The 12073-nt window shown below is 40.0% G+C and overlaps 1 protein-coding gene across 1 annotated transcript in view; it reads left to right on the top strand.

Moving 5' to 3' along the window:
• Nucleotides 1-12073, top strand: part of LOC149081553 (beta-alanine transporter-like) — a 44926-nt gene that overhangs the window by 23837 nt on the left and 9016 nt on the right. The window contains exons 4-6 of the mRNA XM_089238491.1: nt 3098-3266; nt 6827-6956; nt 11263-11378. Of these exons, the coding sequence (XP_089094617.1) occupies nt 3098-3266; nt 6827-6956; nt 11263-11378 (415 nt within the window). The remainder of the gene's footprint in view (nt 1-3097; nt 3267-6826; nt 6957-11262; nt 11379-12073) is intronic.

The raw sequence follows: 12073 nt of genomic DNA, 5'->3' as shown, positions 1-12073 counted from the left end.
GTATGGTTTCAATTCAAAAAATACTCAAAATGTGTTCAGAGATCACTTTGTGCCAGGTTCAAGAGTGAAAATGCTCTGTGTCATAAAATAAAATAAAAACCAAATTTTTGTAGTCCCCCGTCCTCTAACTTCCAATCTGTTTCCCTGTCTCTACTAAGGCACAAAAAAAAACAACAAAAAACAGTGTTTCTAAGGGCAGTATTTGCTGATTCTTTCCGTCGTTTATGCCGTTCTTTCCAAACATTTCTCTGGTTTTAGAATTCGAATATCTCAACAGGCCAGTCATTTGGAGTGGTAATTAAGAGGTGGGGGGACTCCCGGCTTTAAAAAATACAATAAAAAGGGACAAACAAGGCGAAATATATATATATATATACACTGCTCAAAACAATTAGGGGAGCAAGCAAAAAAGTGAAGAAAACCGTGCGAGACAGCCACGTATTGGCATACAATGGATAGTACACGCGTATCAATGCGCAATACAGAAAAAAGACGTAAAAAAATTTGGAATTAAGTTTTAATTCTTTGAAAATATGGAAAAAACATGAAAAGATGATTTAGGGCAACAATTTGGTTACATGTAAACGATAAAAAAAAGTACTGTTTAGACATGATGCATGAGTTTTAATAGGGCGTGTGGTCTCCTCGAAGAGCTAAGACTGCTGCACACCTGTTTGCCATGGATGCGATGAGGTTATCGATCAGACTTTGGGGAATACTGTTCCACTCCTCAAGAAGTGCAATCTGCAAGTCTCGGACAGTAACAGGCGGCCACATGCTCGATTGGATTCAGGTCAGGAGAGCACGCTGGCCATTCCATACGCTGTATTGTTTCAGCTTCAAGCATGTTCTCCACCAGACGAGCTCGATGCGGTCGGGCATTATCATCCTGGAAAACAAAGGAATCTCCAATGGCTCCAGCGTAAGGGATGACATAAGGTCGCAGTATCTCGTCTACATACCTCCGGGCCGTCAAAGTGCCATTCCGAATGATACAAGCAGGTCCGTACGTCCGCCTATGCTGATTCCACCCCATACCATCCAACCAGCTCGTTTGTATTGTGACCTTTCACGAACGAATGCGGGGTTATTTCGAGTGCCCCTGTCCCTCCATACCAGAACACGTCGGGTGTCACACTCCAGACTCGTCTGTAAACAGCATTTATCTCCAATCATGTTGCTCCCAATCTCGATGTTCAGCAGCCCATCTTCTTCGGGCCGCACGGTGGCGTGGGGTCAACGGAATGCAGACCATTGGCCTACGTGCATAGAGCCCTCCCTCATGAAGCCGATTACGTACTGTTTGGCTGGACACCCTTCGTCCTGTTGCCAAGAGCAACAGTCTTTGCAGCTGCGTAGCATTCTCTGTTCTGTTTCGACGGGCTGTTAACCGTACATACCGGTCATCAGTTGCTGTAGTGGCGCGTGGCCGACCTTGCCCTGGTCGACGTCTAACATTTCCTGTTTCTTGGAATCGATTCCACAGCCTTGCAACAACACTTCTGGCGACTCCAACAGCGTCCGCGACACTACGTTGTGTTTGCCCGGATTCCAGTCTGCCTATAACACGCCATGCCATGGATTCTGGTAAATCACGTTGTTGAGACATCCTCAAGTCACCTTGTCTCAAAAAACTTATCGGTATACATCTTTGCGTAATTTTGTTAAAACCATGTGCTCCCGTAATTGTTTTGAGCAGTGTACATACAGAATGCATAGCAAACAAAGGGTATGACATTTTACCGATGAGCCGTTGATCTTAGAGGTATACTTTCAGTTAGAAAAAGTTTCTATATAACGTATAATATTCAGATATGTTATTTTTTAAGGGGTTGTATAATTATGAAGATAAAAATATTAACTTTTTATATAGTCCCCCTGCCCTCTAACTTCCAATTAGAAAGTTGTTGCCATGTCTCTCCTGATTTCAACAAAAAAAAACATTCCACGTTTCCAAGTGCAATATTCACTGAGGTATACGAATTCGAAAAACGGAGTAAATTTGGGAAAAAACAGCGTTAAATGCGGAAAAATTTTTTTTACCCGAGTTTAACGCTGTTTTTTTTCCAAATTTCCTCCGTTTTTCGAATACCTCAGTCAATATTGAACTTGGAAACTTGGAATGTTTTTCGTTGGCATCAGAAGAGACAGGGCAACAACTTTCTAATTGGAAGTTAGAGGACTGGGGGGGGGACTGTATAAAAACTTAGATTTTTTTTATGACATACTGTAATTTCACTCACAAAACTTATACAGAGTGATTATTGAACACATTTTGAGCATTTTTGAATTATAACGACACCTCTACGACGAACGGTTGATGAGATAAAAAGGCCGAATTAGAACTTACAGGACACCCTACACATAAAATATAACTGCTTAGCAACTCTGTAGCTCGAAATTCTGTAAATTGACAGACACATTACTTTGAAAACAAACCCATAGAACCTCCCCACATCCTTGAATGGGGGGTCTAGATTTTTGTTGGAACCTCTAAGGCCCGGAATCACACTGTAAAAGTTTTACAAAAATTGTTTTATAAAACTTGAAACAGGCAATCAGTAAACGCATCGGTTACATTCGTGCGAATGTAAACCTATACGTTTATTGGCTGCATTTTTTACAAGTTTTATAAAACAACTTTTTAAAACTTTTACAGTAACTTTATGTATTACAGTGGACAATAGATAACAGCACATGCATTATACGAAATTTTTATCGATTTATTTTAACGTTTACAGTACGTGCAGGCAGAGACATGTTTACTGGGGCATGGGAGTTACTCGCTGAGTAATCAAAAGGTTGACCTAAAGGTGATCTATATAATGCTTATGTATCAGTGGGGATGCCACACATGAATTGCGGTAAGGGTGTCCACACAAACAATTTATGATGCCCAGTTTAATTTGTGCCCCTGTGGCCAACTACAAAAATGGACCAACGTCATATAAAAAGGTGGGTTTTTATTTAGTTTTGGCTCGACTCTGTATATTTTTTGGGGATTGGCGAGAAAATAAATGCTCATCAAAACAATATATTCACATAACATTCAGGATTCACATGTTATTCTCATGCCACCTCTTTCTGCCTTCTTTAGTGATCGAACTCGTAGGCCCTTCGATGAGGACTAGGATCAACTCCATCGGGAACATTTCGTGGACGATCGGACTCTGCGTGCTACCTCTCATAGCCTACCTATCACGTGACTGGGTGACGCTAGGGCTGATCACGTCATCGTTCTGTGTCCTGTATTTCCTTTACTGGATGTAAGTACACGATTTCATTGCTTTTTTGGAGAATTTTATCTATAATTACAAAAGTTGGTTTTATGGTGGTTTCTGAACTTTGAGAACCAAATGCACTTTGGAAAATTTCCCAAATTCCCAAAATCTAGAACCAGCATTTTCCTATCAACAATTTTGGCCTTGTGAAACCCTTGGAACGATATCCATGACTTTGGGAACCCCCTACAATCTTAGTACTTTTGTTAGAATCATATTTGTACATCTATGCATCACTATTTCTCGCGGAGACCCTAGTGATGTGTCCTAGAACCCTGGTTGAGAAAAACGCTGATCTAGACCAATGTTTCTCAACTGGGGTTCTCCAAGACATCGCCAGGGATTCCGCGAAAAATGGTATTGAATGAAAGAGGTGAGTAGTTCTAGTTAGAACTGTTTAAAGCAGATTATGGAAAGCTATTTGTTTCATCTCTTCCCTACCCCCGCTGGTTTGCGGGCCAGCTGTTGGCTACCAATGTTCTAGATCAGTGGTTCTCAACCGGTGCTCCGCGGAGCCCTTGGGGTTCCGTGTGCACTTCCCAGGGGCTCCGCGGCGATTCCAGGAAAATAAATATGTAAATTTGACAGATAAATAAAAAAAGAGGCCTACGGAGTTCCGCCACAAAAATTACACACAGAAAAGGCTCCTCGAGTCAATTAGAGCCCCGATGTAAAAATTATGGACCGATAAGGGCTCCGCGGATCAAAAAAGGGTGAGAAACGCTGGTCTAGATCAGAAGCCATTGAGAGGGAATGACATTTAAATTAATTTTACAAAATTCATAAATTATTAATAATAATTAGCACGTGGTCCACCTGCTGACACTTGATCGTGGCTCGAACCATATTGAACAGACATAAAGTATTGTCATACTTTTAAAAGCGCTTCATCATCTCTTTATCAAATATACGTTGCAATTCGATAACTGATAATTTTTCGAATTTTTTATTGCTATTTTTGTTTAATTAATGTAAATTAATGGAAGTAAAGGAATCAAGTACTGAAATTCCATGACCCCCGCAATGGTGGGCTGACAGGCAGGATCGCCTTAAGAGCATCATGGGCCCCCCGAGCGAAGGGATTTTTTCGAGGCCCTACCTGAAAAATTCAACTACGTCTAGTTTTTCTGAGGCATCTCTTCTCTTGAAGCCCTTCGGGCACGGCAGGGTGAGGGAAGCATGCGTTAAGACGGCACTGCCTAAGGTCGCACCAGGCGTCCTCTTTTTTCAGTTTTGAATCTAGTAACCCTATCTGAAGACCACATAATCCGTGTTTTCACTTATTTGTTCGATCATCCATATTGTCCGAATGTTTTTGTGGAAAGAAATAATTATTTTTTCTACATAAAATCGATTATTGCAAATGTACGAATTTTTTTACCGAAATTTTCGTCTCATAAAAAAATTTCATGCCAAAAAAATGACAAAAGGAACTCTCTCTCTCTCTCTTTTCATCATCGCACGAGTTGCCTGAAATTTCGAGATTAGATGGCAGCACCAACAGTATATAAATCAAGCCTCCGTCGAGCTTATATGTATTACTGGAGAGAGTATGACATCAGCGGTCTCCGCCTTGGCAGTGCTGAGAACATGAAAAAATAATTTCAGCATCGTTGAGGTAATTCCAAAATTAATGAAAGAGATAATTTCATCATTAATGAAAGAAAATATTTCAGAGTTAATGTAAGAGATAATTTCAGCATTGATAAAAGTGATAATTCCAAAATTGATGAAAGAATTAATGAATAATAAAATTTATGAAAGATAATTCAAGAATGAAGGAAAGAGATAATTCCAAAATTAATGAAAGAGACAATTCCAAAATTAATGAAAGAGACAATTCCAAAATTAATGAAAGAGACAATTCCAAAATTAATGAAAGAGACAATTCCAAAATTAATGAAAGAGACAATTCCAAAATTAATGAAAGAGACAATTCCAAAATTAATGAAAGAGACAATTCCAAAATTAATGAAAGAGACAATTCTAGAATCAATGAGATATAATTTCAGCATTAATGAAAGAAAAAAATCCAGAATTGATGAAGGAAAATTCAAGAATTGATGAAGGAAAATTCAAGAATTGATGAAGGAAAATTCAAGAATTGATGAAAGAAATGATTCCAGTATTAATGAAATAAATAACTTAATCTTTTTTTACCTTTAGATGAGTTCTCTATCCCTGTTTTTAATCTTTAAAACCTAATATTTAGAGACCGAACTGTATATTTCTATGTGCAAATTGCCAGGCGGGAACTTTGTTTTCGCCGAGTCACGCCTCACATTTGATGTCGCTGCAGTCGCGGAAGGCTGGAAGCTCCCTCCAGTAACATAAGCTCGATGCAAGCCTCGGAATCTCTGTCGTCTGCTTCTCTCCGGGTTACTTGTTTTGGGCGTCTCCTTGTGTCCTGAAAAAATTACTGAACTGGCAGTTTGTACTTCCAGTTCTGTTTGTGAGCGTAGCTCTTAGGGAACCGAACAAACCGTCTGTCGTCTGCTCATTAAGAGTTTCTTCGTTTTGCACGTCTCCTTATGCTCAGATAAAATAACCGAACTTTCAGTTTGAATTTCCAGTTCAGTTTATGAACTTTGTTTATAAGGAACTGAGCGGAATAAAGAATATAGTTTTTTATTTTAAACTTCATCATCACCACATGAGTCACTTTTAAATTTGACATTAGATGGCAGCACATTACTATAAAGCGCAGTGTGGAAAAATTCATTTTTTGCTATCTTACCTGCCGTCTGCTTGTGTGGAGGTCTTTTGTTATTACTGAAAATTACTGAACCTGAAGTTTGATCTTTCAGGTCAGTTTATAAGGAACAAAGCTGAATGAAGAATTTAGTTTTTTATGCTTGAGCTTCGTCATCACCACATAAGGCACTTCCGATTTTCAAAGTACCAACAATATTTTTAAAAATGAATGTCTTAAAGTATTCTAGAGCAGCGGTTTTCAACTGGTGCTCCGCGTGCACTTCCCAGGGGCTCCGCGGCCACTCGAGAATAATAAAATAAATCAATAAATTCGATAAACAAACAAAAAAGAGGCCTAAAGGGTTTAGACCTCTTTTTATGGGTTTAGGCCATATAAGTGATATACTAGAAAGGGCTCTTCGAGTTAAACAGGGCTCCGCCAGAGAAATTATTCACTGAAAAGGGCTCCGCGAGTCAGAAAAGAGGTTGAGAACCGCTGTTCTAGATCATAGTCTCCCAAACTTTTTGTTCCATCGCCCCCTTCATCAGAAATTTTTTCCTCTCATCGTTCCTCCCCCCAACTCAAGTAAACCCATAGGATCCTACGTTAAATCAGTAGGTTCCATCGCCCACCAGCGGGCGATATTGCTCACTTTGGGAAACACTGTTCTAGATCATGGATAGCATCGCAAAGGTTTTTTTTCAAGGGCAAAAAAAATTAAGAAACCCAAGTCTAGACTTGAATTAAACTGGAGGCACATGAATTCATTTTGCTTGTCCCGTATTTTAGCACTTGAACTAAATCAAAAGCCACAGATATTCGAACTTTCGATTGCTATTAATTTTTTCAGAATACTACCAGAATCTCCAAGATGGCTGCTTTCCCAAGAGAAGTACTTGGAGGCCACAAAGATTATGACGAAAATCGCCGAGACGAATGGGAAGAGTTTGGAACCGGCGGAAATATTGCTCCAAATGCAGGTAAAATAATAATTCGCATAATAATATCTAACCTGGAGCCTGGAAAAGCAATCATGCATCAACCGTCACTAACCCATGTTGATATCTCAGATTCGCTGATTTAGAAAATTCACTTTGTGCGCCCGAGATGACCTGTGGAAACTGTAGTACTCGAGATTAGGCAAGCTGGGAATATGCTTACTAATAAACATTGAAATGTTTCCCACCAGAAAAACAGGAATTGAATCCTCCAAACAGTGCAAATTATTTCAAATGTATATTTCGTATAAGTGAGGAAAGTTGCGAGTCATTAAGTACCCAATGCTAATAGAAATAGGCTTTCCTGGACCGCTGTCTGTTTGTGTTGGAAAAATTGCACAGAAGAGAGGCTAAAATCTGTTTCTCACATAGTCTCAGCTGATGATACCTGCATGCAAGCATAAAATTCAAAGAGCAATCGGCAATTTCGAGTGTATAACGATGAACTAATTCACCAAGTCACAAAGTTCTATAAAGCAGATAGTTGTCACAGTCCTTCCAAGTTTTGTAGCAGTGGCTGCAATTCCACTAAGGAAACAACGTGCTGTTACCTCAGAATTGTAGAGCGAAGATTAGTAGCCAATTGCTTTTAATCTCGTGTCTGATCCTTAAACGTTCAATGTCTCATCAATCTACAGCAATGGTTCTCGAACTTTTGACACCGGCTGCTCCCTTGCCCTATTCATGGTCCATCGCCGACTCCTCAGAATAGTTTGGTAGATATCTTCCCATACAAAAGAACCTTTTCAAAGCATAAATAGTCACACAAATCAATATCTCCAGCTCCCCGCGACGCCCCCCGACAAAAGTTGGTGACGCCGCTATGAGTCACATGGCACACTTTGAGAAACACTGGTCTATGGTGCAATCAGATCTAACTTTTCACTGACAATTTAGCACTGGCATACCTAAAATTTTAGGTGCCAATACCGATTTTGTAATCGGCATGGTGACCTGGAAGTTGTCAAGCCCCGGGCCCCGCAATTTGACTATTCGAAGAGAGAAAACGAGTATTTATTACGACTAAATTATTCATGAACCGAGTCTCCAGCTTCCGGATACACCATAAACTCTTCGGGTGACCAGAGACCGGGAATTAATGAATTTTTCTGCTACTAACATCCGGAGTGTGACCTGCGCATCTTGACTATTCGAAAAGGGTGCCAGAAATCTTTACTACAGACCGGGGGCGGCTCAAGCTCACCTGCCGCCAGGATGCTAAGTCTCATGTATTGCCTCAAAAGACGATCCTGCTAAGTAGCTGAAAGGAATTTAACCAGGGCACTCTTGGATAAACGTAATTTTTTTTCTATTTTTTCATACAATAAATTGCACCTGACCATACTTCCCGCTTTTGAAAAAATTGGATACGCTTTTTGGTTCAGAGTCATTTCACTGCTCTCAATAGTTCTAGGTAACTCCTTTCACATTATATCTCTGGTTGTGCGTGATGATCCTCCCAATATTTTTCTCCCTCCGTCTTCTGGAGTTTAAGAGTTTTCAATTAATATCTCCTACATAAAGTTGAACTTTGTTAACGCCAAAATACCTACTAAGTTCCTTTGGCAGAAACTAGGGAGTGTGCGTGGGGTTCTAGTGTTCCCAAGCCTTGGACAAGAACTCTAATTATTTCTTTGCCTTTATTTGACCGCTCTTGGGGGGGGGGGGTTAAATTCACACTTGCCCCTTGTGAGGCACGACGAAAGCCGAGGATGAGGGGCTTTAAAAGAAGAGTCCATACATGTTTTTAGTATTCAGCCCTGTCTGTTCCCTCAACATCTTCGTTGTTAAGGTATGGTTCATAAAAGAGTGACAGAGCTGGTGTCTTGCCAATTTTTATTGCTCAAAGTTTTAAAAACTTATAAGTCTGAACGAAAGATTAGGCTGCCACACCTTACAAAATGCTGCCCGGGTGCACCGCGCTTCAGGTACGGACGTTGAAACCTTTCTTACTCAGTGGTTACGGAATACTGAGAGACCAAGTATAAATGTAACTGGCACCTCTTCAAGTGTTTTATCACTATTTCAAACTCTATTATAATAACAGAACAGAATTTAATTTATTTCGTCGTTTCCCAGCCCAACGAGACTGTCCGAGGACTTACAAATAGCCTTTCTCAGGCGTTGTGAAGAAGAAAGACAAGTTTGTATATGTATGTGTAAAGCATGAGTGTGTGTAGAGTAACCAAAAACCCAGTCCAACGTCATGTCCAAAGTGCAAATGTAGTATGCGCTCCGACAGATCACAATTAGGAGAAAAATTAAAACATTCAATGTTTCAAAAATTGTTGGTAGACAAAAACCATACAACACATATAAGATACAGCAACTCTATTATAATGTCGTTGCCAGTTGATGCGAAGTACTGTGCACTGAGCTTTCGTCCTCTCTTAGTCTTGGTTTCTCTATTTAGGTAGAGATATTGATCGGTCAATGGCAAAATGGTTGCTTACAAACAAACATCTCGGTGAATCATTATATGTATCCTAAATGTATTACCGCTGTATGCCTCTGGGGGTGGGACAGCAATATATCATTGATTATATATATCGTAGTATATTATTGTACGATTTGTATTTTAGAAATAAATAATATATATAGTCAACAACAGATGGCGATGACATATACATTCGCGAGATTTCACGTGTTTTTTGATTTTATTGATGTGTGAAACGCTTAGTTTTTCAAAGCGAGGTCTCTTTATTCATCATACCTTCTTTTTTGGCTTTTAGCTTTTCTTGGTTCTGATTGGAACTGATTCTCTTCCAATTGAACGTTCTTCCGATTCTTCTACTAGACCACCAGCCGCTCGTAGTAGCGGGATTTTTCGAAAGTTCTTAAGTTGATTAGTACAGTAAAAGTTCGTTATAACGAATGAGAATCTTGCTATAACGAGCAATTTGCTGGTGATTATCAAAGAACTAATGTGAAAGATACAAAAAACATCTCTCCGGCTATAGCAAGTTATTTATGAATGAAAATCGGAACACATTCGCTGTAACGACAGCGGTTGTTCTCGGAAAGCATGCTTTCGTTTCCCGTTCTTTAAGAATATCATAAAATGGGAAAAGAGTGGCATTTTTTTCTAAAATCTCTTCATCCTATTCATAGATGTTTATAAATGCGGAAAGTCAGTACCTGCCCATAGATATGAAGACCATATGCTGTATCTTCTTTTTATTTATATACGCGGTGGAAAACACACATAGTTTTTTCTGTAGGTGTGTTGGTTGGCCAGGTGGAGCGCGACCTCTGGTTCTGATATCGTTGCTGTTTCCCTTAGAAAATCCTTCCCTTTCTCTCTTTTTTCTTGGCATCTTCCAAAACTGAACCAAGGCAAACAGGTCTCAATCAATTTTTTTTCCTACCATAAATGCTATTGGACATTCTTATACTGCGGTGAATACCCCAGTTGCGGAAACTGCTGCTTTCCACAAAATTTAAAATTTTGTTACACAATTAAAATTGTGTATGATTGTGTGGCAATTAACTCTAGATACATATTTCAGCAAAAGTAGTTTAAAAAAAAAAAGCAAATTTATCTAGTTTATTTTTCCCACATTTATATGTTTCTACTCTGCAAAAAACCTAAATTCGTTCATAACGAGAAGTCCATTATCCGGTCGATGCTCGTTATAACATACCCACGGTATATACAAATACAAATACAACGACCGGTAGGATAAGTCCCAAATGTTTTCCTAGAACGACTATCATGTATGTTTTACGTTCGATGCAACTACCTTCCCAATATAACGTCCGTTTTCGATGGGACGAGGGGGGGGGGTCATTATATCGAGCGTCGACTATAACACCAATTTTCCCTCTGATTGTAAACTTTCGTTATAACGAGCTATTAGTGTATTTATGACTCGAAGTTTGAAACCCCGCAGAAAACGCACTTCAACGAATAAAGGGGGGGGGGGACACATGTTCACATGTCAAGTTCCACGTGACCAAACTCTCGATCACATTTTTTCGTGGACAAGTTCGCAATGGTAGCTTACGGGGAGGAAGGACATCTATTGGACGCATCGAGGAGAAACAATTAAGATTCGGTTTAAGAACCAATGCAATTCGCAATACGATAAAAATACTGTGCATATGTGCACGCACGCACGCACACACAGGATTTTCAGACGTCTTCACATTTCAACAAAATAGTATTTTAAGTCTTAAAAAAGAAGTCTCACGCGGGACTTGACAAAGTTTTGCCTACTGTGTCTGCAAAGTATTGGTTTCATACAAACAATAGGAAGTGATAAATGTTGTTTTTCTTTTTGATTAGAAACTGGGAGAGCGAATCAAGAAAGAGAAGAGCATATCCGGCAAAGAAGCGTCTGCGGCGAACCTCGTGAAACACCCGCAACTGCGCAAGAAGTTCATCATCGTATCTTGTTGCTGGTACGGAAATTAACTGGATGTGCGCTTTTTTCACGACATAAACTTCGATGATTCAATGCCGAAATTGAGATGTTATGTACAGGGTGGTCGTAAAATGACTTTAACGATAGACAAGCCCCCTAGCGGCATCAAAAATCAACGAATGCAAATGAAATTCGAGATATGTTTCCCAAAGTATGAGTTCGGGAATGAGAAAAGGGGGGAAAAGAAACAGCATTCACGGTTGCGGTTACAGAACTTTGAAAAATTCGAAAGGTAGCAGCACTCACTTAATTATGCATTGCAAAGCGATCGGTGCAGTTAAAAACCGCGAATAGCGCTAGAACGGTACCTTTAGCACCAAAAACGTAAGTGCAGGACAAAGAAAAAAAGATCTCATCAAGGGGTTGATGAGCAAACACCCTTAGAGGGGGGAACTTCCGGCCAGGGCCCACAACTTGGGGGGGGGGAGCAGACAGAACCGGTGCCCCGAGCACTGGACTAGAGGGGCCACAGAATTCGCCCTTCAACTGCTCCTTCTGCATTACACGGGGACACCAAAATGTTTGCTTGACCCGGCTCACAAAGTCAGGGCCGTCTTAAGAGTATCGTGGATCACCGGGCCAATTGATTTTTCTTAGGACCTACTAAAAAAATTCTCGAAAATTCCAACCAGATCTCATTTTTGTGAGGCCCCTCTTCCCTTGAGGCACCCG

Source organism: Pholcus phalangioides, unplaced genomic scaffold (assembly GCF_987345545.1).
Source record: "Pholcus phalangioides strain wild (caught in Gottingen) unplaced genomic scaffold, Ppha-v1.0 ptg000010l_1, whole genome shotgun sequence".
Taxonomy (NCBI): Eukaryota; Metazoa; Arthropoda; class Arachnida; order Araneae; family Pholcidae; genus Pholcus; species Pholcus phalangioides.
Note: the sequence above shows the minus strand (reverse complement) of the source record. Positions and strands in the feature narration are given on the sequence as shown.